The sequence below is a fragment of the Aptenodytes forsteri genome, unplaced genomic scaffold (genome assembly GCF_000699145.1).
Source record: "Aptenodytes forsteri isolate BGI_AS27 unplaced genomic scaffold, ASM69914v1 Scaffold227, whole genome shotgun sequence".
Classification (NCBI taxonomy): domain Eukaryota; kingdom Metazoa; phylum Chordata; class Aves; order Sphenisciformes; family Spheniscidae; genus Aptenodytes; species Aptenodytes forsteri.
Window position 1 is genome coordinate 1,635,228 of NW_008795365.1, and position 27,843 is coordinate 1,663,070.

The 27,843-nt window shown below is 39.7% G+C and overlaps 1 protein-coding gene across 1 annotated transcript in view; it reads left to right on the top strand.

Moving 5' to 3' along the window:
• WDFY3 (WD repeat and FYVE domain containing 3) overlaps positions 1-24,653 on the top strand; it is a 185,528-nt gene extending 160,875 nt beyond the window's left edge. The window contains exons 46-68 of the mRNA XM_009280240.2: positions 325-493; positions 712-875; positions 1,653-1,801; positions 2,074-2,194; positions 2,573-2,658; positions 3,020-3,100; positions 3,649-3,703; positions 4,262-4,381; positions 5,212-5,329; positions 6,492-6,598; positions 7,393-7,546; positions 10,051-10,142; positions 10,477-10,689; positions 13,456-13,603; positions 14,659-14,813; positions 15,255-15,413; positions 16,970-17,149; positions 18,206-18,388; positions 19,273-19,369; positions 20,422-20,751; positions 21,837-21,948; positions 22,290-22,487; positions 23,248-24,653. Of these exons, the coding sequence (XP_009278515.1) occupies positions 325-493; positions 712-875; positions 1,653-1,801; positions 2,074-2,194; positions 2,573-2,658; positions 3,020-3,100; positions 3,649-3,703; positions 4,262-4,381; positions 5,212-5,329; positions 6,492-6,598; positions 7,393-7,546; positions 10,051-10,142; positions 10,477-10,689; positions 13,456-13,603; positions 14,659-14,813; positions 15,255-15,413; positions 16,970-17,149; positions 18,206-18,388; positions 19,273-19,369; positions 20,422-20,751; positions 21,837-21,948; positions 22,290-22,487; positions 23,248-23,368 (3,312 nt within the window). The 3' untranslated portion in view covers positions 23,369-24,653. The remainder of the gene's footprint in view (positions 1-324; positions 494-711; positions 876-1,652; positions 1,802-2,073; positions 2,195-2,572; positions 2,659-3,019; positions 3,101-3,648; positions 3,704-4,261; positions 4,382-5,211; positions 5,330-6,491; positions 6,599-7,392; positions 7,547-10,050; positions 10,143-10,476; positions 10,690-13,455; positions 13,604-14,658; positions 14,814-15,254; positions 15,414-16,969; positions 17,150-18,205; positions 18,389-19,272; positions 19,370-20,421; positions 20,752-21,836; positions 21,949-22,289; positions 22,488-23,247) is intronic.
• Positions 24,654-27,843: the final 3,190 nt, after the last annotated feature.

Sequence of the window (27,843 nt, forward strand, 5' to 3'; positions counted from 1 at the left end):
TCAATCTTAAGCACAAGTATTCCAGCCTTTTGTGACAGTTCATAACATACTGGCCACACTTCTTATTTCCCATGTTGTAGGTTTATCTGCAGGCATTTCTGTAACCCCATTATTACCTGAGTGGCTGAATAGCTCCCTAGCTCCCTTGCAAATTAGCTGACAGATTAGATCTACTGAAGAGTCTCTGTATGTGTTGGTGTATGACTGAGCACGCACAAAACACTTGACGGGCATGCACTGTGCTGCACACAGTATTCCTAAAACACGTTCGCTGAAGTGAGTGAGGATTTGACTGACCAAGCAATTTCTTCAATTATTTCTAAGAAACCTGCTCGTTACCGAAGAGCTATAAGTTATGACAGTAAGGAGTACTACATGCGCCTGGCTTCTGGAAACCCTGCAGTCTTTCAGGATGCTATAGAAGACAATACAGTGGGTGAAACAACGCAGCAGGAGCCAGAACACGGGGAGGACACCATTGCAAGAGTCAAAGGTTAGATCATTTGTTCTGTCCTGAACTGTTTTCTTTAAGTTTATCTGCCTTTATATCTTCTCATGCACTTGCATTAAGGTAAGCATAACGATCCTGTAGGACTCTTGTTTTTCTCTCTTAGCATTGGATCAGTAATTTCAAAGTTCAATAGGTTTTGTGAAGTGAATTTTTTTTATGTGTCAAGTTTTTATTTATCTATCTCTGTTCTTCTTCTCCAGGCCTGGTGAAGCCTCCCCTGAAACGATCTCGCTCTGCTCCTGATGGAGGAGATGATGAGAACCAGGATCAATCGCAGGATCAAATTGTTGAGGGGAGTTCGATTGATGAAGAGGAGAAGACTGACAATACAACTTTGCTTCGACTTCTCGAAGAAGGAGAGAAGGTACTGTGTACTTCAAACACACTAAGCACTTACTGTATTGGAATTTCTGCATTACCTGTCACAAGCATGAATAAATGTCCTAAATACCTTCCTTGCAGCTGAGTTTGCTTGATATTTCGTCAGCTTCTTCCTTGAAACCAAATGTGTGCTCTGGTTCAAAGAGATCCTGAGCTGAAAACCCTGTACTGGAAACGTTCTTTTTCTTTCCTTCTGCCTGCTAGGGAAAAAAGAACCTGTCCTGAAACGAAAGCTGTGAGCTATGCCATGCTTGGATTATTATCCTCTTGGCTTAATGAATCCAGACAGAAAATATACGTTGAAAATACAAATACTGAACTTGGCAGACTATCTATAATTAATTGTTCCTTTCATTAGAATGAAAAACCTTGATAACTAGTATTTTATCCCCAAGAACAGTGTTGAACAACCGTGCTGCATATTTGGTATTTCAGACTTTGTCCATCTGAAGTATACCAGTAAATACATTTGTGATCATAGCTGAGTGGGCTACAGGTTCTAAAATATGCTCAAGGAGCATGATGCGAGTGGGTAAGTTGGTAAATATATAAATCTATCATACAGTGGAGGCTTTATTTAACTCCCTTCCCAATTGCTAATCACAGGCGTTAGGTATATCTCTGATTAAGGGGGAAAATAGCAGAATTTTTGCTGTATCTACCAGCGATAAAGCAGTGTCTGGGGCTTGTTCTAACAAAGCAACGGTCTGAGCCTGAGCTCATTAACCTGCTTTTGCTGAGTGTCTGTTTTTCATTACAGATTCAGCATATGTACCGCTGTGCTCGGGTTCAGGGCCTTGACACCAGCGAAGGGCTGCTTCTCTTCGGGAAAGAGCACTTCTATGTCATTGACGGATTTACCATGACAGCGACGAGAGAAATACGGGATATTGAGACACTGCCTCCAAAGTGAGTAGATTAATAGAGAGTTTCCTCAATCTTTAATAGCTGAACAAGAAGTATTTAATGAGGTTTTTGAGGAGTCACCTCCAAAAGGATGTCAGATTCAGCAAGACCTCAGGAGCAGTTTCCTCTGTGCTCACAAATTGCTCAATGTAGTATGGTATATTGTGAAAATCAGCTGTTTCTATAGCTGGACTCTCATATGAATTAAGAGAATAATTCTTTTAATTTACCTTCTTTTTAGTTATTTCTCTCTTGCCTTTTATGCTCATTTACAGGATGCATGAGCCAATCATACCTAGGGGAGCAAGGCAAGGTCCAAGTCAACTCAAAAGAACATGCAGCATTTTTGCATATGAAGATATCAAGGAAGTACATAAAAGGAGATACCTTTTGCAGGTAACTTAGACACCGTATTTTGATTGAGGAGCCAACTTTGGAATTTTTTGACGATGTTGTCATTTTTAAAAATGTAAATAAATACATAACTGATCAGTATTTGGAAAGTGAAGCTATTCACAGTGTTGAAATTGAAGTGCTTAAGTTGGGCATCCTTGTTTGAACGTTTGGCTTACTATGGTTTAGTTTATTGGGTGTATTAGTGAATTTTAGTGTTCCGAAAATAAAACATCTGGCCACACTAAGCAAAGTCTGCTTCACCATAATTTGGTGTCAGATGTAGTACATACAGTATGACTAAACTGGTCTGCGCCTCACCTTCAGAGGTGACAAGCAAATGTGTTAGTGTTGACATGGGTTTGTCCTCTTTGTTTTCAGCCAATTGCAATTGAAGTTTTCTCAGGAGACGGACGGAACTATCTTCTAGCTTTCCAAAAAGGGGTTAGAAACAAAGTTTATCAAAGGTATTGTAAAATAAGTTAGAACATTTAATCGGAATATTTGCAAATATCTGTGTTGAGCCATATTTGAGCCTACAGTGACCTAACAAGCAGAAGCAGATTGCAAGAGTGATGGGTCTTAGGCAGTGGATAACCTGATAGCAACTTACTGCTGCATGAAGAACCACTAGGAAGCGCTAATGCCTGCATGCAAAACTTGGGGTATGCGTTCAGTGAGAAAAGGGGTCATTCCAATTTTGTTGAAGATGTTACGTAGCTGCTCAAAATGAAGTCTGTAACTGTACTAAATGCACTCTCTTTCTAAGGAGAAGACATACTGAGGACAGAAACACTAATCTTAATCTCCTTCTAACTGCTGATGCAGGTTTTTGGCTGTGGTGCCATCTCTAACTGACAGTTCGGAGTCAGTGTCTGGGCAGAGACCAAACACCAGCGTAGAGCAAGGGTAGGTGATTCTGTTCCTCGCAAGCTCTGTAGCTCATCAGTTTCAAATAAATGATGCTTGCATTAAGGTCAGGATTCACTGGAGAGTACTGCAGCCTCAATTTAAAATTGGGCATTACCAAAATAAATAACTAGTGATGATGTGGTCCAGTTATTGTAAACGTACTAATATCGTTGGCAGCATTGGTATATCTTCTTACTAATTAATACATGCTATCAGGTTTAACGTTACTGGTATACAGATGCATTCTGAAAGGAATTGGAGTGCCAAAGGCATTAGATTTGTCCAAGTTGTTAAAGGTATTTTCCTCATCGGCAGCCTGTTAGAAACATTTGTACTTGCACTGAATTGTATAATTAATGTGCATAATTTTAACAGTCTGTGCTTAAAAATAAAAAAAGGCACTGCTAAAGCAAAAAGGAACAAAGCCTTGTTTTTCTAAGTGTTAAAACTTACAAGTTTTAATCTTAAAGCTTTGGATTGTCTTGTGAAGATGTAACCCAGATCTTACTGCTAAGTCAGAAAATGCGCTTCCTTCTTCCCATTAGGTCTGGCTTGCTTAGCACTTTAGTGGGAGAAAAATCTGTTACTCAAAGATGGGAAGTAAGTATGAAAATTTTGGATTTTTTTTTTTATTAAATTCCACATTTTGTAGTGATATGTAATTAACCAGTGCACGTAAGTTGCATCCTCTTATTGGAACAGGTGGAATATACTACTATAGAAAGTGTATCTCAATGTTTTAGTTTGTAGTATTTCATGATACCATCATCAAATAGGAAGTGGTTCTACTGTTGAAAATGCAATGTATGAAAATTTTGGTTTTTTTTTTTTATTAAATTCCACATTTTGTAGTGATATGTAATTAACCAGTGCACGTAAGTTGCATCCTCTTATTGGAACAGGTGGAATATACTACTATAGAAAGTGTATCTCAATGTTTTAGTTTGTAGTATTTCATGATACCATCATCAAATAGGAAGTGGTTCTACTGTTGAAAATGCAAGAGGAGGGACTGTAGTAAAAGTAGAGTAGGCATTGTAATACTGAAGTAAATTTTGTATGTTTGGGGAGAGCTGAACACTTTGACAGTCTGGCAGCATAGACATTTGATTGTTGTAAAGTGAACACTTTACAGTGCTGTTATCTGTCTTCCTTAAGAGAGGAGAAATCAGTAACTTCCAGTACCTGATGCACTTAAACACTCTGGCGGGCAGATCCTATAATGATCTCATGCAGTACCCTGTCTTTCCCTGGATCCTCGCAGACTATGATTCAGAGGTAAATAAAATATCTTGTCAGCCTTGTCAGTAATCTTTTTATATGTTGGAGGTTTTGCAAATATTACAGCTGGCTCTTACTGCCTTGGTAAAACCGAGGCTTATCTTTATTGCCAGCTGTTTGATTTCATCTATTTTGTAATGTTCCTCCCACTTATCAGTGGGTAAGATATTAGAGATTCTTGGATGTCTCATGTGGGCAGGTCCTTGCCTGTGCTGATTCTATGGATGTTATTGAACTGTGCACAGGTGAGGGCCAGGATACATAGCTTTTTCTAAGGCAGTTGCCTCTCTGTGCTGCAGCAGTTCCTGTAAGTCTTTGCATTAGCTTTGTACTGAATATCCTGAAGGACATTATGCCCACAGAGAAAGCACGCTTGTCCAGAAGACTCTGGTAGGGGCTACTGCGAAATCTGGCCCCATGGTGAAGAATTTGCTTTTGAAAAAGATGGAACATCCTATTAATGCTTTTTTGTGGGCAGCCGTTGCTACCAGCCAGACAATAACATCAAATATTGTTACGGTGCATGTTGAGTATTCAAGAACAGAATTAGGGGGAATTGGGGAACAGGATGAGGGGAGCAGGGCAGAAATTATCTGGAGCCCAGATGTGACTTAAAATAAAAAACACTGACTCTCAGATCAGACTGAAGGACTGTTTTAAGCATATCCAACATTGCACCTGCTGTGTGTGTAGAAAACAAAGATGACAGCCTTAGGAGGTATGTGGTGTTAAATATGGTAATTGGCAGTATTGAAAAGGTTTGTTTGGGTTTTGGTTTTGTTTGTGGGGTTTTTTTCATAAACTTGGTGTCTGTTTTATTTTTAAAGGAACTGGATCTTACAAATCCCAAGACATTCAGAAACCTGGCCAAGCCCATGGGAGCTCAAACAGAAGACAGGTTAGCCCAGTACAAGAAGCGATACAAAGATTGGGAAGATCCCAATGGTAAGTAATGATACATCCTGCAGGAAGAGCAGAGGGACATGTGCCTGTCACATGATGGGAGGGAGTCATGGATTTTTATATTATGGGTCAAGAGGTCTAGATGTGGATATGCAGAAGTCTACCGTGGTTTTTAGTGACTCTCCAACAAATACTAAATTAGAGCAAAGGGCATTGTTTTTCTTGTGTTGTTTGTTTGAAATCCGAATGACAGCTTTTGTTTACATGTAAAAATTAAGACAAAACAGTTGCACATTCAGAACAGTTTAACATTATCTAAAGGCTAGAATGGGCAGGCACATGAAGCACACAACCAGCTATCTCTACTAATACAGTTTGAGTGCTGCTGCAAGAAAAGTAAGTTTTACAAAGGAATGGGAATACTTCTACCTTAGCAGTACTCTAGCTTTTTATTTCTTATCTTAATGCATGGTTTTTTTGCTAAGGAAACAGCATTTTCTTAGCTAAAAAAAAAAAACTCAGAATGAGATGCAATTAAGTTATGTATTCCTGATTTTAGAGCTTCCTTATATATTGAAAATAAAACTTGTGTGTTTGGCAAGGCAGCTATTACATGATACATTTCTTCTTGTGTGCTTTTATTGAAGACACAAGTCTGTTTAACTACTGCGGTGCTGTTCTGTATCAAACAACAGCAGGTGGCAAAGACATTGATTTCTAGAAATGAATCAGTATGTTCTAAGTGTATTTATGCAGACTTTCTGCCAAGAAATTAAGAAAGTAAAAGCTGTACAGAATCTGTAGCCAACAATTCTGAGACGTATTTCTGCCCAAGCCTTTAATTCCACAGTAACCAGTAAGACTAAAAGTAAAAAAAAATAAAATGTTTCTTCAGCAGAAATCACCACAGCTGCACTGCAACATTTCAATTAGTTAAAATAAAAAATGACTAACCATTCAGTATTGCTCTGCAGAAGCCCATTGAATTAGAGCTACTGGACTGCAGCCAAAACTCAAGTGGTGGCCATGACAAAACATAAAGCTTTCAGATTCTTGAGAATGAAAATGACAAATTCCAATTTTAAAAGTGTCCAAGGTCACAGAGTAATTAAAATGACGCACTAATTGAATTTTTTTCAGTTAGTACTGATTCTGTCACCTAACTGCTTTTTGTTCTACGTTTATGATTTTTAATCTTCTGCAGGGGAAACTCCAGCTTATCACTATGGGACCCACTATTCGTCGGCCATGATAGTGGCTTCCTATCTTGTCCGGATGGAGCCTTTTACTCAGATTTTCTTACGGTTACAGGTAAAAATTACATCACCTCACTTTGTGTTTCTTTCCTGCTGTACATTTGAGATCTAAGTGAAAAATACGATCAATCGTCTTTGATTTCATCAAATATGGTAGAAGAAATATTTTTAGCAGAGTTGTTATTGCCTGGGACGTTTTTGATGTTTCTTTGTAAAAGATGTAGTGGAATTCTTGGTTTTTTTCTTGTAGTTTGAACATTTTTCTAAATGTATGCAGAACAAAATATCAGCAGACAAAAACCAAAGCAAGTTTTATTGTGAAAAATACTTTGCTCATCATGCTTTATTTGTCTGCTCTTGAAAGAATCATATGCCACTTGTTTAGTTCTGTGCTGGAAGTGTTGGAAGATTGTTATTTTAAACCAATACATCTATCCAAAGAGCCATTTTAGTACTGAGTGTTAAAATAAACTAACGTTTGCAGAGCCTGGAATTGTTTGTCAGTTTGATGGGTAATGGGGTTTGTAACATTACATGTCAAATATTTTCCTAGACAGAAGCCATCAGGCAAAAAGATTTGTGTTTCTCTGGAAGAGACTAAACTTTGAAATAGGCCTAGGTGACTCTGTCCTTAAAATTCTGTGTATCTGTATCTCAGTGCTTTATGTTTACTATTATTGTGTACCAAAAAGTAACGCAGCTGTTTAAATCTGTTGTGTTACAGGAAGAAACATGCTATATTCTATAGTGTCTTTATTAGGCAGAGGATGTTCTGATTTGCCTTCTTGGCAAAATCTGCTGTGCTGAGAGATACTCTGATGCTGACATGCTTCTCACTCTGTCCCGCAGGGCGGTCACTTTGACCTGGCTGACCGAATGTTTCACAGCGTACGGGAGGCTTGGTATTCAGCATCGAAGCACAACATGGCAGACGTGAAGGAGCTCATCCCAGAGTTCTTCTACCTCCCCGAGTTCCTGCTCAATTCCAACAATTTTGACCTAGGTAGGCAGAAGGAGCTTGATAGCATTGCTACGGGTGCGAGAGCAGTGCCAGACAGTCAAAAAGCAGTGCCAGACAGTCCGACATGAGAAAAGTGTCTCGTAATTTGGGCAGAAAAAGATCTGTTTAACTGCATGAGAAAATGATAGATGACTTTCATGTTCTGACATGAAAGCATAAGCAGGACTATTTCTGGTATTTCCTGATACTACATGTTTATTCAGTATTATATTTGAAAGTCTGAATGATTCAGAACTCATTGTTTCATCGGGAAGAGTGTAGCAGGAATTCTTACTTCCTCTGTGATACCTCAGATTTATTTTTTCATTTATCAGACTTCAGATATTTTCTCAAGCAGTGAGTGTTCATTTTTAGCAGTTAATGCAAAGTTTGTTCTGAGAATTACTGAACAAGACACTGAAATACCCAAAAAGGATTTTTGTTTGGAGTCATGTGTGTTAGTTGATTTTTTTGGTTTTTTACCAGTTCAAAATGCACAGATAATCATGTTTTACTTGAAGTTTCTCTGGTTTGCATTCTTCTCCATGTAACTTGCCACTCCATTATAGTGTTCACCATCTTTTTTGCATATTTTGTTATGCTTTTTTAAGCTTTGCAAAATCTGTTTAACAGTCTTCACTTTTAGAACTTACTCTTAAAGTATTCCTAAAGGTTTTGTTGAAATGTTGCAGTTAGCTTTTGTGAGAGTGATTATTCAACGGGAGTCAAATTTCACACCTATTGGCCATAGGAGATGCATGTTCCTTAGTATGTATGTCACTCTTAACAGTGGCATTAAGCTCTTATTTTCTGAGCTCTGTGCTGTGAATCTAATAGTAATAATAAAGATTAATCAAGTCGTAGGTTTTAACAGCCTGAAATCCTTTATTCAGAATGTAATGTAAGAGAAGCACAACCTTACAAAAACAAAAGCAAAACCAAAAGAAGGGCATGGCCATTACCGGAAAAATGCTAAAGTCTTGTCCACTTAGCTCTGTATCTGATAATTTTGGACTGCAAGCATGAGAGTCCTAGAAATTCTTCACTGAGCATTTGGAACAACAGTAGAAAAGGTTTTGCTATGAACAACTTTCAAACACTGTGTAATACTTTTGATTGTGTTAATTCGTAGCAATCCCACTCCCCTTTCCCCCAGATAAAGAGAGGCATATTCAAAGCCTGGTGATGCAAGCAATGTTTCTGTTGGAGCAATGTACTTAGTACTTGTGTACCCCTGTAAACTTGGAAATTTGTTGGTGTTCCTCTGAGCTAACAGGAAGTGTGGAATTGTCTCTCGGCAACAAGCGACAAAACAAGAATATAGCTGGGAAGTCTTAACAAATACATTTTTAGTAATCGCAACATGCCACCATTTAACGTTCAGAGTGGGAAGGGGGCTATCTGGGACCCAGATGTGGCCAGATCATGCCCAGGGGAATCACCAATGTCCTTGGGTGTGAAGCTTGCGGGGGATACCTTAGCTCTTCACTGTTAGGAAATGAATGTTTAGCCTCTACTCCTGTGATGTGTAGCTATTCTCATGGGTAAAACAATAATTCCATTCCTTGATACAGAATGTTTGTGTTGTGAAGAAAATAAATCCTAGGGTGAAATACTGTTCCACCAAGGCTTCTCAGTACAGTTTGCTGTTACGCTGTCTCATACTGAGATTTATTTTCTTCAAAATACGCTCAGTTGACATGCCATTGCTATAGACATACTAAACAGATGCCAAATACAGGAGATTGTGCTATAGCCCCAATTTAAGTGAGGACATTTATTCCAGTTTTCCTTATAGCATAAGAACAAGGAAGTCAAAAAGAGATAAGAACATGAACCTTGCTGTGCTGATTACTCTGGATGCAAACTGGACAGCTGCTATGGTAGCAATTCCCAGTAGCAGGGTTGGCTGCTTAGGTGCAAGCTAAACTGACAGAACAAGATTCTGGTTGTGCAGTGATTGCAGAAGGCTATTTTACTGGCTGTTGTTTTCATTAACTTTCATGCACTGTAGTGGGTCTTTCCCATGACGGGGAGAGAAAAGCAGAAATTTACTTAAATAGAAAAAGAACGACAAAAAAAATCATGTTCCAAGAGTGCTTGATGGGGAAACATGAAGGTTTTGAGTTCAGACTGTGCATTATTAAGTTGTGAAGACTGAGGAGGAGTAATCTATTGAACGCCTCTAGCTAGAAGGGTAATGTTTGTTTTGAAGAGCGTATGCTGAAACACTATCATCATCCTCAAAAGTCTTAGCAAGGAATATTTGAATTCTTCCTCCTGCGAGCAATCTTACATGAACAACTGAGGCAGAATTTTTCATGTTTTATTGCCTGACATTTAAAAATGACACAGTATTTTAAAGAAAAGACTGAAATGACTTGCTTTATAAAGAAAAGGTGTTAGAATTTGATTTTTTTTATAATTTTTTTTCACCATTGCTCTTCAGTGCTGTTTCAATACTTCTCTCCAAATTTTTCTTTTTTTTCTTTTTTTTTTTTTAATAGGTTGCAAACAAAATGGCACTAAACTTGGCGATGTAATACTCCCCCCATGGGCAAAAGGAGATCCTCGTGAATTTATCAGAGTTCATCGGGAGGTAATTTGCATTTTAATAATGACAATAGAAAACGTCAGTTGGGACTTTCCACGGCATATTAATCTAAGCTTGATTTGTGCAGTCACAGCTACTAGCCAGTCCATGAGTTCTAGGTTGATGGCTAATTGTCGCAAAGGTCTGTAGAACCAGTGTTTCCTCCCCTTCCTTTTTGGCTAGGGAGTACGTTGAGGCAAGACTTGCTTCAAGGAGAAGCTTTATCAAAACATAACAAGAATATGTCAAAATATATTCTGCATTTTTCTTTGTGGCAGGTGTAGTAGACACAACCGTTGACCAATATGGCTAGTTCTAATGCATGCCCTTTGAATTTCAGGCTCTGGAATGTGACTTTGTGAGTGCACATCTGCATGAGTGGATTGACTTGATCTTTGGCTATAAACAGCAAGGTCCTGCTGCAGTAGAAGCTGTAAATGTCTTTCACCATCTCTTCTATGAGGGGCAAGTGGACATATATAACATCAATGATCCATTAAAAGAGACAGCTACCATCGGATTCATTAATAACTTTGGTCAGATACCAAAGCAGGTATACCCGTTGTAGAATTCTTATTTGCCAGATGACACTCAAATTGAAATGTATTAATATAGAACAGGAAAGTGTTTTAGGAGTGAAACTTCCTGGGAGTGTTTTTCCATAAATATTCTTCCAATGATGTGAAATCATTTACATTTCCATCATAAATGCAACGAAGATCAACTTTGGGCTTTGCTTGTGAGATTAGAAATGTCTGTCTCACCCCCCCCTTTGCACCCTTAAAAGAAAGGCAAAATGAATTATGGTTCAACTCTAAAAATCAGCATCAGAAAAATAAGTATGTTCCTGCTGCGAAGTCAGAGGGGAGCAGTGAAAGTGCAACTTCAAAGTAATGCCTAGTGTTTAGGTATTTTAAGTTATTCTGTAATAAAATAATTTCTCTAATAACTTATGCTTCCTTTTTTTTACACCAGTCTCTTGGTGTTCTGCAGGGCTTGGCCACATCTTTTATTTGAAGAATCTGTTGAAAAAAACCTCAAAATTTAAATTAAGATTGACTCTTGTAGGGCAGCTATAGCTAAGGAGCTATGTAGACACATTTTTGCTGCAGCTTTAAAGTTTGTGTTCTCTTTAAGAGATTACAGTAAATTATTAAATGTAATATTAAATCTAAAGTTTTACTGTGTGGGTTTTCATTTTTTGGGGGGGTGAGGGTTTCTTTTTTTTCTGTTTTTTGGTGGTTTGTTTTTTTTTTTTAAATTAGGCATTTCTTTAGTATTTTTTTGCTGTCCAGTGAAACTTTTAAATGTCATTGGTGAATTTTTCCAATCCTGGATCTGGTGGAAACCACAGATACCTTCAGCAATTCACTGGAAACCCAACCCATGTGTTGGGAACTCTAGACTACAGCAGCACATAATGTTTCGGGACAGCCACAGGATATTTCCTGTGGGGACCCACTAACAGCTGTCTGTCATTGCTTGGAAGGAAGGCTAAGAACTGCTCATCTATCCCCTATGGCTGTTTTTCTCCTTTTCCTTCCTTGCTCTCTCTTAATAATCTAGATATGTAGTGGCTGTGGGTTTTTCTCCTTTTAAGTAATAATCAGTCACTGGGTTGTGATGATAATCAGACATGGCCCAGCTAAAGCCAGGTGGACAGATAAAGACTGGGGCTGAGGGCAGGGCAATGGAAGAGCATTGCAGCTGAGTCTGAAGGCCTGCCTGAATCTTCAGATGCCTGTTAGGTACAAGCCTATGATGAGGTCTACCAGAAATTGCATGATGCTTTGCTAGAGGAAATAGGCAAACAGCAATAAACTTGGGAAACTCAAAGCTCCTTCCTTAAGTCATTTTTGATGGTGAGTGCTCTTGGAGCACGTTTTTACGTAACTGTAGAGTTTTGCTATGACCCTCTCTGCCAGGGGATCTAGGGCAGGCTATCTCAGTGACGTGGCTGCTGTGCACTTTTTCACTCCTTTGCTGCATGGAGATGTAACACGAGGACTACATCTTCTTTATCACATCTCTTCCACCAGTAATGCCCCTGGTAGTTTTGCTTCCCATTTTAAAAAGTTGTGCTGCAAAACATTCCAGAGCTGGTGCTGCGTTTGAAAGAGGGCCCTCGCAGACTCTGCAAGGGTCCTGAGATGCCATAGGCTGGGGGGTCAGAGCAGAATGAATAAGCAAGAAGAACGGTCGCTCAAAGGAGAAAGGAGGTTTCGTTTGTTTGTTTGTTTTCTTGCTGGAACCGGCCTTTTTTTGCGATCAGTTGTCCATGTGAACACTGTATGATGTGCCTTCTCTCTCCATCTTCTCATAGCCCAGCCAGACAGGAGGCATGCTGTAGTTCAGGGAGAGCTGTGGCACATAGGCGTGTTGTTACCCTTCATACCCAGAGTGTAGGTGCGAGCAGTAGATACGTGTGCGCATGCTCATAGCTCAGCTACCTACAGGCTATGCATGTTCCCTCTGCTTTGGATAGGCAAACAGGTAACACATCTCGAAGGGCTGTAAGGAAAATAACTTTTAGCCTTGGAATTTCAGTTCTCTTTTCAGTGCTGTAATAGCCTCTCTGCGAAAGAGTAATCGAAATGTTATAAAATATCACTCAATGTTTATATTTGTCGTTTACATATTATAATACGTAGCATCTACCATCCAAGATGTTTATTATGAATTTATCACGTGATAAACCTTAGTGTGTGTCATTGATGATCACGGCTTATTAGAAGTGACGATCGGCTTGTTTAACACTGTCTGACATACCAGGAATGGTCACTGAAGCAATAAAATGGAAATTCAATCACTCGTATTGAAAAGCTAGGCAGAAGATAATCAGGTGCTAAGATGCATTTCTTATGCGTGATTGTCATATGTGGTCCAATTACATGCCACCCATGCTGTTACTCTGTTCTTTGGTAGCCTGGCTGCCTCCAAGTGCGCGAGCTGCTGTTTGTGGGACACAGTTTGTTTTAAAGCCAAAAATTAGCTTTCAGTTTGTCCTAGGTTAGCATTTAATACTGCATTATGCATCAACTTTGGGATTTTTGCTTGCTTTACTTCAACTGCTTTTGCAACTGGAGATAGCTTTAAAAATACTTTGCCCGTTATATCCTTGTTGGATTTCGTATTATTTGTTGAAATCTTATTGAAATGGTTGCCATAAGTAATTAGTGAATACTGAGAACAGTTAAGTAACATTTGCTGACCTGCAGAATTTTTAGAAGGTAAATTGGACGTATTGATGATCTTTTTAAGCTTGTGCTCTTGTAAACCTGTAATTTTTGATGATAATTAATTTCTTGATGAATTTCAGCTCTTTAAAAAACCACACCCACCAAAGCGTGTTAGAAGCCGACTGAATGGAGAGGCTGGGGGAACCTCTGTGCCCCCAGGTTCCACAAGTGACAAGATTTTTTTCCATCATTTGGACAACCTGCGGCCATCTCTTGCCCCAGTGAAAGGTAAACTGTGAAACCAGGGTAATTATTCCTCTTTCTTTGCCAGAGCATTCAGAGTTTCAGCAAGATTGTCCTTTTCCATGTTTTGCTTAATTCTAATGTCCTTAAGCCTGTACTTTTGTGAGAAAGACAAATTTAAAATATCCTAATGCTGTAAGACTATGTTCTTAGCTACCTTAAAGTGTACTTGGGAAGCACCAAATCTGTGCTGGTTTAGTGTAACTTTTTTAAAATAGAGGGATAAAATTGGGCCCAAGCACCTCTTTAAAGTTTTAATTTAACAAACAATATTCAGGGTACATTGCTTCTGGGCCTGCAATAGCCTCAATTTTTGTGATTTTCATAGCAGAAGGATTCTTTATCGCAGTGCCAAGAAATACTGAGAAATATTGGCAGAGAAGGGGTGGTGTTGGTAGCTGCACTGAGATGAAAAAAAGGTGGGTTTTGACTTCATATCTGACATTGGACTGAACAAAAGTTAATTGTCTGTGAGGCAGGTAAATGCTACACAGTGATGTCTTTCCTAGTTGATTAAATGAATCTGTGCCTGCCTGTTGTAAAGAGAGAAGGACATACTATTACACAGGACATAGCAGGGCTACGCTCTTAAGACAGGAAATTAGAAAGCACTAATCTATATTTGCAAAGCTTGGGGAAAATCAGGTGGGACACCACGGGCTGTAGTCAGAAATGTAGCCTGTGGGAACGCTTGGCCAAGATGTTGGAATCGATACCAAAAACTTTTTTTCACTTGTGCTGAAAATGATACAATCACTTTTAATGACTGCAGACATCTTGTCTGAAGAACACCTTGTGCAGCATTGCAGGTGGGATCAGAGCTCTCAGTGATCCTTGGGGTGTTCTCACCACTACTGACGGTGCTTAGCCCTGCCTTAGTTAGGAATATAGCAAAAGTTGCCACCGTTGCAGTTGAAACAAAGATTTGTATAACATAGCCAATACAGAGATCCTGCTTTTGCAGAGCGTCAGGTATTTAATGGGATCAGATAGTATTTGTCTGTGCTAGCAATAAAACATAACCCCATCTTCTCTTTTAGAGCTCAAGGAGCCTGTGGGACAGATCGTGTGTACTGATAAAGGCATTCTGGCAGTAGAACAGAATAAGGTTCTCATCCCACCTACATGGAATAAAACTTTTGCTTGGGGCTATGCAGACCTCAGCTGTAGACTGGGTACTTACGAGTCGGACAAGGTTTGTAATCTGAAATTTGTTTCAGTGCTGAATGTACCAAAAGCAATTAGTACTCAGTAGTGAAAAAATCTAACAATGGAAATTTATTTCGCATGTGAATGAAGTAATCTTGTACTGCATATGTTTTATTGCTCCCTATCTGATGGTCTTCATCAGAATGCTGGCAGAATGACATAAACCAAGTAATAATAATTTTTTACCAGGTCTGCAAAACATGAATGAATTAAATCTATGCAGTTAAAGTTCATCTCATGTTCCCTCAGGAGGCATCTTACGGCAGAGGCTGGAATTGCTTCTATTTGAGGAAAAACTGCATAAGGGGTAGCAGCGATATCTTAGTTTCTTAATGGTCCAGCGTGCAGGGTGGCACTCAGGTTTTTATTTTTATCCTACCAAACACTAATCCTGCAAGTAATTCTTCTGTGTGTTCTTTATTTTTAGGCAGTAATTGTTTATGAATGTTTGTCAGAATGGGGTCAGATACTGTGTGCCATTTGCCCCAACCCCAAACTAGTTATCACTGGAGGAACAAGCACAGCGGTGTGTGTGTGGGAAATGGGCATCTCCAAAGAAAAAGCTAAAGCCCTCACACTGAAACAGGTAAAATACAATAAAAATGCCTTTTAGGTAAATTATGTTACAAGATCAAAGGAATTATGAAAGGGGTATTGCTCACATAGTAAGCTTTGAAACCATGAGTCCAGCAGACCTTTGGAGAACTGAGTAGTCAAGGTACTGATCTGCATTGAAAGTAGGCAAAATGCATCTCTCAGATTGCATCGTTTTTAAGGATAGTTGATCACCAGGAGCTTTTTGGAGAGATGGGGAATTTGGTAGTGATGTTAACAAAATTATACAGGTGTGTTTTGTGAAATCATCTGCTTTATTGTAGTGTTGTATGTAAAATAACCCCATCTGAAAACTGTGTCAGGGAGGGCAGTGAAGGAGACTGTCTTAAAGTTTCATTTTCCTTTTAAAATTTTTTTTAATTACTTTTTTCTTTAAAGATGTATATATTTAAATTACACTTCTGTGCAAAACTTTGCTCTTTCTAGCAGCGATGTTTGTGGAGCAGAGTATACTTGTTCAGGATCACCTTAAGTTGTTCTTGCTTTGTTAATTGAAAACATCAACTTTTAATCTAACAAACGAGCACTTGTGCTTTAAAATCAGTTGCAGCTAAGTGCAGAGTAAGTCTTGTGTGTTTACTAAAAAAAAAAAAACCCACCACAAAACCCACCCACAAACAAAACAAAATAAAAAACCCAGCTACCTCAAAATATTCTAGAAGCTGTGTATCATTGTTATAGGTAGCTAGGTTGTTAAGTGTTACTGTTCCTGTTAGCATCTTAATAGCAGGACTTTTTCCAGAGGAAAGCTTCCACTCAAACTTAAGAAAATTAGAAAATTATTTAATAACGTCCCTTGTGCGGTCTCCAACAACTGTCCAAAGCTGTGTTTCCAAAGCGTTTTATTTAAGAACGGTGCAAGCTAAAACACCATGTCTTGAATTTCAGGGCAGCATATTGAAGGCCGTTTACTGTACTTTAGCCAATGATTTGTAACTGAGTAAACTGCAGTAATCTGACTGTATTCCAGACTCCTGTTCCAATGGTTAGGTTAAGCCTAAAATGTAAAAGCAGGGTCTAATACAAGTAGATGCTTGTAATTTTATCCTCCTTCCAATTGACTTTGCCTTTTTGGTTGCAACTCTTTCTTGTCTCTTTCATCTTTTTTCAAACATCAACAGAAGTTTATATAGGAGCCATTTTATATTTACAAAGAATTTCTGTTTTCAGCATGTAATTTCAGGTGCAGCCTGGAACACATACTGACCCTATAAATAGGCTACTGATGCAGATAGAGGATGCAGAATGGGTTGGAAATTTATTTTTGGGTTGATTTTTTTTTTCCCAGTAGAAGGCTATATAACATTAGACCCTTGAAATTTGGTTTTGTGAAAGTACTTTTTAAATGGAAAAAAATATTACTCGTATCATTTTCAATTATGAAAATAGTTGCCAACTGAGTACTTGTAAGTCAGTTGCATCTTCTGATAAGATACTCATGTTTACATTATCTGAATCTTTTCAGATGTAGTAATTTTTGTGCTCTCTCCTGATTGCAGCTTGTTCCTCCTGACTTTTGTTTTGCAGGCATTACTGGGTCATACTGACACTGTCACATGCTTAACAGCATCTCTAGCTTATCACATAATTGTGAGTGGATCACGGGATCGCACCTGCATCATCTGGGATTTGAATAAACTCTCTTTTCTAACACAGCTTCGAGGTCACAGGGCTCCAGTTTCAGCACTCTGTATAAATGAATTAACGGTAAGAACCAAATACCATTCACCAGTGTGCAGTGGGAACAGTAGCAAGAGTCAGAAATTGTTAAACCAAAGAAAAACAAACTAGGCTCTTCTGTTAGTTTGGCAAAACTTGTATAACTCGTCTGAAAACTAATTAGCTGGTTTAGGGAATAATTTGCATCTTTTGTCCAGAGACGCACGTGGGTTTATTCCATGCAGAGCAGCTTGAGCTTGGAAGGGCTTACCAACAGTGCTGGCAGCAGTATAGCTAGTGTGGCGTTCAAAGTGGGTTGTCAAACCTGCCACAGGAACTAAGAAAAGATTTTGATACGTGACCTTGGTTAACTTCTGTTCTCTTACTCTTAAAGGAAGCAGAAGATACCTTGGATGAAACTGCAGTGAAAATTGTAGCGGAAACAGACATATCCTAAAAGCTTGTCTCTCTGTCCTATAAGTTACAGGCTGCCATTTATCCAGCTCCCATGCATGTCAAAGAATTTGCCTGAGTTGAAACTTTATGTAGCTGGTCCATCAGGGCTGGATGGACCATGTTGCAACTGGAGCAGATATAATGGTTGAAATCAAGACAAAACATGGCTGTAATGCAAAGAGGGGGTAGCAAGAGGCACAGTTTATTAGCTGCTAGTAGTCTGGTGGTTGTAGTGTTGCCAGTGTTTTAGAGTGCAGCTCCTGTTTCCCCTCTGCACTAGTTTGGACCATCTCTTGCTCTTTTCCCAATAAGGAAGCAAATGAAATTTAAGGTGGTACTTGGGGAAAGTACTGAAAATACACTGTTGGATTGTTATGCTGTGAAAAGTGGAGGAATTGGTCTACTCATTGTACGCTGTAAATACAACAAAGAGGTTGCTACTAAGTCTGGTTTTCTATGTACAATTTTAAAGAAATGCACGTCGGCCTAAAGATTTGTTTAGGTGGCCAAACTCAGCTTGACTAGAACTTCCTGAAAAGTGCCAGCCTTGATGGCTGAACTTGGCTTATAGATGAACCTGGCTTATATTTTTGCTGAAGAAAACCTGAGACTTGTATTGAAATATGGAGGTGTTATTTGTCTTTGCAGGGGGATATTGTATCATGTGCTGGCACTTACATCCATGTATGGAGCATTAATGGCAGCCCTACCGCAAGCGTAAACACTTTCACTGGCCGAAGCCAGCAAATAATGTGTTGCTTTGTGTCAGAGATGAATGAGTGGGATACCCAGAATGTCATAGTAACGGGACATTCAGACGGAGTTGTCCGGGTAAGTACCAGGAATCACTGCTTGGAAAAATAAGTTTACACCTTAGTAGTGGTAATTAGAGAAGTCACGTCTATCCAACACAGTGTCCTGGCCGGTACCAAAAGCAGTCCTGCTATACTTGGGTGCTCCACCTGAACAATTAGTTCTGCAGGAAGGAGGGAGTCTAGACTGGGTAGACAATGCAGACTGCTTTTGGTGCTGGAACCAGCTGTGCCATTTCTGCACAGGGTGGTGCACTGTATCCTGTCCACAAGTTAGATGGACACTGAAGATTCATGGAAAACTCTTTCAGTGAGCTGACATTCCTATGCAGTCTTTCAGTTTTCTTTCTCCTTTTCGATGCACCCGTTGTGATGTGGTAACTAGCAATAGTCAGCAGCATACATTTTCCTTCCTGCTCTATTTTGGTCACTTTTTGGTCACCAGCTTTCATGCCTGGAGATTGTAGTTTTCATTCACCATTTTTGTTCTACACACCTTGAGACAATTCATTTTGCTGTCTAGAAAGAATAGAGGAACTTAGTGGCATCTCTGATCACTGCGAGTCTAACCCAATTTTCAGTACTTTGCTGTGTGCAGTCCTGGGTCTGCCTTAACTGGAGTCTGCTGGTCAGATTGCTATGTGGAGTGGATTTTTTTTATTTGAACAGCTAAGATGTTGAATAACAGCACAAGAATTGTTCACCTGTGATTCAGGCATGAACACAGATGTCCTTTTATAGTATCTAGCCCCCAAAAACAGGGCTTAGTATGGAGATATGACCTGCCTCTCATGCTACCAGTGCAAACGCACAGTTCTAATAAGCCATCTTAACTCTAGAAATAGTTCAGAAGAAAGCTAAGAGTTCAGTACGTGCCACTTTTCTTATCCCCTGTCCCTCCAGTTCTGGCGGATGGAGTTTTTGCAAGTACCAGAAACACCAGCTCCGGAGCCTGTGGAAATGCTGGAAATGCAAGAGGATTGTCAGGAAGCACAAATAGGTATGTCTCATGACAATTGTTTTGTATTTGCGTTTTATCTGATCTTTGCTATACGTAGGTAAAATCCTGTGGTTATACAGTGCAGAATGGACAATGGGGATTTTGTCTCAAAAGACAATAGACATCCAGTGGGCATAATAAATAGAGCATCTGAGTTCCTTGTTCACCACCTTGCTTATGGTAGTTTCATGCTGCTTTGAGTAAGAAAAAATCATGCCCATCATAGTTTTTTTTTCCTCTGAAGACCGAACTTTTCTCTGTGTGGTTGTTTCTGCTATCGGTGAACCCAATAGATTGTCCAAAAGCTAGATTGTTTTTTTTTTTTTAATTTTGAAATGGAATTATAGCGTAACAGCAGAGTTTAAAAAAATCTACTGATGGAACATGCTGTTTAGACAAGCAGTGCTGGCCATATCATTTTCCCCTGTCGGAAGATTTTGTTCTGTGCTTGATGGGTGTTTCTTTTAGCCATCTAATCTTCCTCTTGCCCTCTTCATATTGAAGATATGATCTGGATTTGGACCTGGATCACATGATACTCATTAGTAATTATTATATAAATACAGCTCTTTTTTTTTCAGTGTCACTAGGAATATAAATGTCTTCGGCAGTTGCTTTTTTTGTGTTAACAAAACCTGTTATTAACAAATCTGCATCATGTTTCTCAGTCAACCAGAGTTTCAGCATAGCTGACTCTGCCTACTTGTATAAGTTTTGCTGAAAGGCAGCAGGATTTGGTTTTGCAAACTTGAGCATTTTTGAAAATTCTAGTCATTGTGTCTATCATAGCCTACCTCAGATGGACTATCGTAGGAAATAGCTTCAGCTAAGGAATGCTGTTTTCTGACAGACCAGTACAAAAAAGATGAATAGTGTGATTCCTGGCAGGAGCTGAATCTTTACAAAGGCTTTGAGATGCCTGCATGCAGTTTCCCTCTAGTCATGCTGTGGTACCTGTTGGGTTGTAGGTAGTGCAGCAGCAGAATAGAGCAAAAGCTCAGGCTATAAGCAGCCTTGCTAACAAAGTCTTCTCTCCTGTGGGGTGAATCCAGGGCAGGAAGCCCACGAAGAGGACAGCAGTGACTCCGAGGCAGATGATCCATGCATAGGCCAGGACACGAAACTGCAGGAGAGCCAGAGTCAACCAAGCAGCACCAGCCACAGGCCTAGGTCATCATCAAACAGAGCAGCAGCAGCGTGGTCAGCAGACAGCGGCTCTGATGACTCCAGGCGTTGGTCAGACCAGCTCAGCTTGGATGAGAAAGATGGCTTTATCTTTGTGAATTATTCTGAGGGACAAGCAAAAATGCATCCCCATGCTCAGGTTAACCACCCGCACCCCAGCTATGCTGAAGCACGACACTACAGCAAGCTTAAACCAGGTAAAAGAAATTCGGCACACTTCCTCTGTCAGATAAATGTGCTGTCAGCACTTACCCATAAGGCAGTCTCTCTCTGTCTGTGCAGCTTTGAGCAGGGTTGGCTGATAAATTCCAAAATGGTCAGTGAAGAGAAAAATTTGTGTGCAAAGGTTGCATGCTGTTCAGGCTTTTCTTGAGAAGCTGTGGTCAGTTTACCCTGGCTGGCAGCTAAGCCACTCACTCACCACCACCACCAAAACCCCCTGCAGCAGGATGGTGGAGAGAATAGAAAGAACAAAAGCAAGGGAACTCGTGAGTCGAGATAAGGATAGTCTAATAAGCAAAGGAAAGAAGACAAAACAAGTGATGCAAAGGCAACCACTCGCCACCTCCCGCAAGCAGAATGATGACAGCCAGTCTCTGAGCAAATGGCTGCCTTTGCCAAAAACCCCTCCTCTCAGTTTTATTTCTGAGCATGATGTTATATGGTGTGAAATATCTCTTTGGTCAGTTTGAGTCAGCTGTCCAGCTTGTGTCCCCTCCCAACTTACTGCACACCTCCAAACTCCTGACGGGGGGTGGGGTGCAGAGCAGAGTGGGGAAAAACTTGACGCTCTGCAAGTACTGCCAAACAACAGCCAAAACACTGGTATGTCATCAAAACTGCTTCAGTCACATACCCAAAACACAGCATCATATGAGCTTTTATGAAGAAAAATAATGACAGTTGCAAATCTGAGTCTTGACTTTAAAAATAAAAGAAAATAAATAAAATATAAGAAAATAAAAAATGAAGCTATCCAGTCCTGTCAGGCTTTGGTACAGGTCTTCCCTGTGTATGTCACCATTCTCTGCAGCTCCCAACTGGACTTAGAGAAATTGGAGGCTCTGCATTGTTTCGTATCCTCTCCTTTCTTGCATACATTGGGGAGCAGTTGAAAAATGTGTTTTCCCTGAGTGAAACTTGAGTCAGAGAGAGTTATCTCTGGGGGGAGATTTTTTCTTTCTACAAAGTCACGCATACAGGTATGTTGGGGGGGAGGAGGAAACAAAAATGAGAACAAGCAAATTTGCTTTTCCCCCTCCTACTTCCCACTCATTTCTAGGATACAGATGGGAGCGTCAGTTGGTGTTTAGAAGCAAACTAACTATGCACACGGCATTTGATCGCAAAGACAACGCACATCCAGCAGAAATCACTGCACTTGGCATCTCTAAGTGAGTAGCTCGCAAGTGATCGCTTAAAACATTTTTTCAGTGTTGTCAGCAGGAAGAGGTACAAATCAGCCATTGTTCTTTGTGGTGCTTCTGTTTAGGGCAGCCTTGTTGAAGGACTGAGATAAAAAAAATGCTAAAATAAGTAGACTTATTCAGCTGCATTATGTTACATAGAGTGTTGTTACAGCTCCGTTTCTCAGTCAGACTAGGCTAATTTGCGCATTGGTTACTATGCCAGTAGTTTAACATATTACATATTCTGATATGTAAAATCAGTCATAGATGTCTGTGCATTACTGTGCCAGAGTTGTTGCAGGAATGCTTTTGCTTTTTTCTTGCAGGGATCACAGCAGAATTCTTATTGGGGATGGTCGAGGCAGAGTGTTCAGCTGGTCTGTAAGCGATCAGCCTGGCCGATCTGCAGCTGATCACTGGGTGAAGGACGAGGGGGGAGACAGCTGTTCGGGCTGCGCAGTCCGTTTTTCACTCACTGAGAGGCGTCACCATTGCAGGAACTGTGGACAGCTCTTCTGCCAGAAGTAAGCCAGCCAACAGTCTCCTTTGGGCTCTTTTCATTACAGAATTTTAGGCTGGGTAAAGCTGTTGCATACCACGGAACTCTGCTGAAGGACTGAGGTTTCCCTTACCAAAACAAAACTGCTGAAGAAAAAACATCAAAACTCAAAACCTCCAGGGAGAATTAGAAAAGACAGACCAGCCCCTTTGTAAATCCAGTTAGCAAGACAGGTATCAGGAGAGATAGACAAATGAACTTAGCAAAAGGGAAAAAAACCAAACCAAAACAAAAAAAAACCCTTCTTTTGCCAGCAGCTAGTTGTTCTTGTCAGTGTACAAGCAACCCGGTCAAAACGTAAACTGTGTGCAGGACTGAAGGATACTGATTTAGGAGCCAGTAGCATGCAGCCTCAGACAGGAAAATGTATGACACTGGATGTATGTGAGCTCCCCTTACCCAGGAACTGAGGCGAGAGTCTCTTCTCTGGTCCACTGGGTCAGAGATGGTATTTGTAGTTTCATCTCTGTAGCTATACTTTGAGTCTAAACTGGTGACAACAGCTGTTTTTAAACTACCTCTCACACAGAGTCATTGCAGTGATTCTGTGGTGGTGATAAAAGTTAAATGCTGCTTCTGCCACACTGCATTGCATTTCTGTGTCAAAATAAGTTTGGGCAGTTTTCTGGTATTTGAAGTCATGATGGTAATTTCCACACCTGGATAGAAAATGGCCAAGTTGAGAAAGGACCTGTGTTCACAGTGATGTTTGTTTTGCTCTACAGGTGCAGTAGGTTTCAGTCTGAAATCAAGCGTCTGAAGATTTCATCACCAGTCAGAGTCTGCCAGAACTGCTTCTACAACCTGCAGCATGAGCGGGGTTCAGAGGAGGGGCCCAGAAATTGATGGAGTCCTGGCAAACGGAGACCCCATCCAGCCCCACTGTCACTCCAAGAATTAGTGAGCTTATCGTGCAGTGATCAGAAGGGATTAGAATATTGTCTGTTTACACTTAAGTTTATACTGAGTTTTAAGCACTAAAAGTAAAAAGGGATCATTGAATTCATTTGTGTTGACAGAAGGTAAATGAGGCTAACAGCATAATTAAGTGAAGAGCAAGGCCCAGGAAGACATGATTAATAACCACAGATCCAATAGAACTGTCAACTCCTAAACCTGTGTTGACATGGCTATCAAGAAAATCCTCACTTATCCTAAACACCCGTTCTTGTCTTGTTTTTGTAGAGCTAGTAATCTTTATCGGGGGGGGGAGGGGGAGGGGAAGGCTTTTTAGAAGATAGTTGTAAATCTGCCTTCTTCGCAAGCAACTGTGTATATTGTAAATAGGTATAATGGCCTTTTTATCTAAATATGAACTTAACTGCCTGTTACATGGGACTTCAGATTAACCACTATACTTTGTGTGGCATCTTTATCTCATCTATCAATTTAAATACGAATGTTTAAAAAAAAAAAAAGCACCAAACTCGAAGGCATTATGCGTATTTCTGTTAAAAATCCAGTCTGTGCATGTTTGTTCTTTCAGTTGCCCACAGTATCTTTATTCTTCATTTAAGTAAGGCTATTCATAGAATTACATGGATTTTTTCAAAAGAAAACATTTTTGAGAATAGGACTTGGAGTATTTTATTGTAGCTGTAAGATAACCAGGAACTAAATTGTACACTTGTGTTGCATTTTATACCAAACTATTTACCACCTCAGTGTTGTTCATATTTAATAAGGCCTCTTTTATACATATGTCAGAGCTGCGGTTTTGTTAATTACTTAATGTTCATTAGCAGCTGATTCATGCAGTGCAAGAACCAGCTTTTACCTTCTTTAGTCAATAGCAATTGGCTTGCGTATAGGTACAGAATGAATTCCTTGTGCATAAAATTTAACCGCTGTTGTCCTGTAGCTTGTTTGCAAAAAACCTTTTGGAACAACAGACATTGCTCTAAAACAGGGTGATATTAGTCATGTCAGAAATGCTTCTAAGAGCTATCTTTGTGTTTCAGCACATGGCATCAACTTGAGGACAGCAGTAGGTTTCCATTATGGTTTTTAAGTTCCAATATGAATTTAATTGCAGTATTTTTTTACTACTCTGTCATTTATTTTGCACTACATATGGGATGAAGTAGAGACACTGATATCCACTGGGATTGGAACACGTGCATTGGATAGGCCCATGGACTTAATTTCTGAATGAGGTCTTGCCGGTGGGTTTTTGGTTGGGCTGGGGGGGAGGGAGGGGGGCAGGGGGCAGGCTGGTGTTTGGTTTGGTTTTTTAACGTATGTGTATATATTTTGTAAATGGGTGACAAACTGATCTAGATCTAGGTATATTCACAATGGATTCTTTTAAATAGCGGTAAGGATATGACCCAAACCAACAGAAGACAGGTGGCCCTGCTTTTGCTCTGTTAGTAGTTCAGTGAGTGTCTTCGCTCGACGATGAGAGTGTCCTTCACTTGGAATGATTTGGGCAGACTCTGGCTCTGGGACAGCAAATTGTTAAAACCGGCACTGTCGTCGGAATGGCACCATCAATGCCAGACCCTCTGTGGTGGTGTGAGCTCCTTCCAGAAGGTCCTTGGCCCTGCGGGGGCACACCTGTGTTCTCTTGATTTGAGCTTCTAGCGGTGAATAATTGGTTAATCCTGACCACTTACTATTTACCCTGGTATCACATGTTTATGCACTGAAAGTTAAATACGTATTTTGATACATGTTTGTTTATTATGTATGTGCTGGTCTGTAAAATGAGATATATTCCTGTTTTGGTATGTATACTAGGTCCCCAAATGAACAGAAAGGCTTCTCTAGAGCCCTTGCACACTGTTGAGTAAATGCAGGTTTGTTGAGATTAGCTGACCCAAATAGATCCCTTTGGATCCAAAGATTGATGATCAAGTAGCCACGCTGCATGGCTACCCTGACAGATTTGACCCTAAAACCAAGAAGAGGTCCTCAGTAAGCATGTGCGGAGCACTGGAATTTCTGTGTTCAGCTGTTCTTTCTAACGTTGCCTTCGCCCTTCCCAAAATGATGCGAAACCAGCATAGTTCAGAAGACAGGCTAGTGGCCTTAACGTTTTTCGTTTGAAGCAAAGGCTGTTTTAACAACTCTTAAATGCCTTTGAGTCCACAGAGTTTTCTTCCCCTTGCCTCCAGATTTCAAATCAAAACCAAATTTAAGGAAGTCCTCTTTTCTACGGACTGGAACTTGTACCGCCACATAATTAAACCCTAATAAAAACAAGGTTTATGACAGTAACACTGATATAATCTAAACACTAAAGCAAACAGTTGGCATATAGTACTAATGTGGGGTCATGAAGATAGTGGGCCGTCAGTGAAGAGGTAGTCGACTGCGTTCAGCTGCGTAAGCACGTTGTACGGGTGTTGTTCTACGCTTTTGATGTTTGGCAGCATACTAAAAAAATGAAGGTCATTATTCTTTACAGATTCTGTAGTGTAGAGGTTAGTCCCAATTTACATATTGCAAACAAATCACCACAGCCCTCTGACTTAATTCTTCAGTTGCGCTGTTCCAAAAACCACGTTCTTGCTTGTAGGAGGTGGAGGGGAAAAAACACACCTCATATTTCCTCTGGCAGCTGGTGCTGTGGGCAACTGTTTTGTTCACTTGGGAGTGGGTTTTTTTCCATTTCTTTCAAGCTTCTAATGCAAATACTTGCTTTGTTTTCCATGTAAAAATCTGTTGAGCAAAAATATACTCATGTACACTAACATTAGTAGACTGTATTCTCTGCAAGTACCTCACATGTCTTCTCCTGCCTTGTTCTTTGTAGTATACTTATTCATGTACTCTTAACATTCGTATGTAGTGTGCAACTGTAATGTCATGCTTATGAGAGGGGGCTGGCTGCCTCCAGCCGACATTCATCAGTTCAATAGCAAAACACTTTAGATAAGTTATTTTGCACTTTCTTATGTATAAAATTGGTAGAAACTTATATTTGCTTTGTATCATTTAAAGACTCCTTTTGTTTCAGTAAATGAACTGTGTATAAAATATTTATGCAGTTAAAACTGTTTTTAGAAAGTATTTTTAATTTCAGCAAGTTTGGTTACTTGTTGCATGACTATTAACACAGCTGACTTTTTGTGTCAGTGCAATGTATATTTTTTTTGTCCTGTTATTAACTTGTAAGCCCTAGTTAAATGGCCATTTATTTGTACAGCATCAGGAGTAAATTGAAGATAACTGGCTAAGACTGGAGTGTGGAATTTTGTACTATATTGCAGAATCCAATATCTGTTTTTTGGTGGTTACGTAAAAGGCCTGACGATTTACTATCTAGTGTGCAATCTGTGATATCTGAATGTTCATTGTATATTTGTCTCCAATGCAAAAAGGTAGAGTAACACAATTACAATACATGATTAAATGCAATAGTTCAGGTACTGAAGTATTTTTTTCATTTCAAATAAATACCTGCTATTTACCACCAAAAAGCTGTTTTGTATTTGTTGGAAAGACATTTGCAGCTGAATAAATGTTTTTAACATGGGAGTGGTAACTAAGGAGTAACATGCTTCTGTATCATCAAGAGGAGTAAATTTCTATTACTTGCTACGGTTTTGCTTTCTGAACATGAGTACAGTCATCCACAATGATGCAGTGTGAAATCGTGTGTCTTTGTTTATTCTTTTTTGCTTTGTAAGTGTCATTGTAGAATGCGAAGCCAGCAGAATTTGACAGTGTGTAGAAGAATAGGCTGTACCAATATACAGAAAGCAGACAGAAAATTACTTAAGTCATGCTCAGTAAGGACAGTGGAAGAGACGGAAGTATCAAAATCCAATTTAAATCATCTTCCCCAAGGAAAGAATGACTACAAGAGCAGAACTTGACCTTACCTGGTGAGAAACAGCCTAAGATCCCCAAATGTTCAAATATTTTACTGATTCTTCAGCCCATTTTTATAGCCTTTTCTAAGCTGGTAATGCTAAAGAATGTGGGTTTTCATGTTGGCAGTTAATTACGTGCCAACACTGGTGGCTAACAGTTTTTCTCTAACTAAAAACCAGGCTTTGATGCAGTTGGGCCTACCACGTTCCTTGGCTGATGAGCACCAGAACCGACATTGCATTCTTGGTATTTGACAGTAAGTGATTTCTTTGGTTGTAAAAGCAAAGGAACTTCTACCGATGAACTTAACTGTCTGTGCTTACTGCGTTTAATATTATCTCCTTCCATGAACTCTTTGGGGTTTTTTGTTATATCTAAGTGTGCTCTCAAGCAGTAGTTACAGAAGCAATTTGCATGGCCTTCCTAAGCCATATCTTGGTTATATAGCATTGGTAATGTCCACTTTTCATAGGTTCAAGTATTTCTCACTCGGGGAT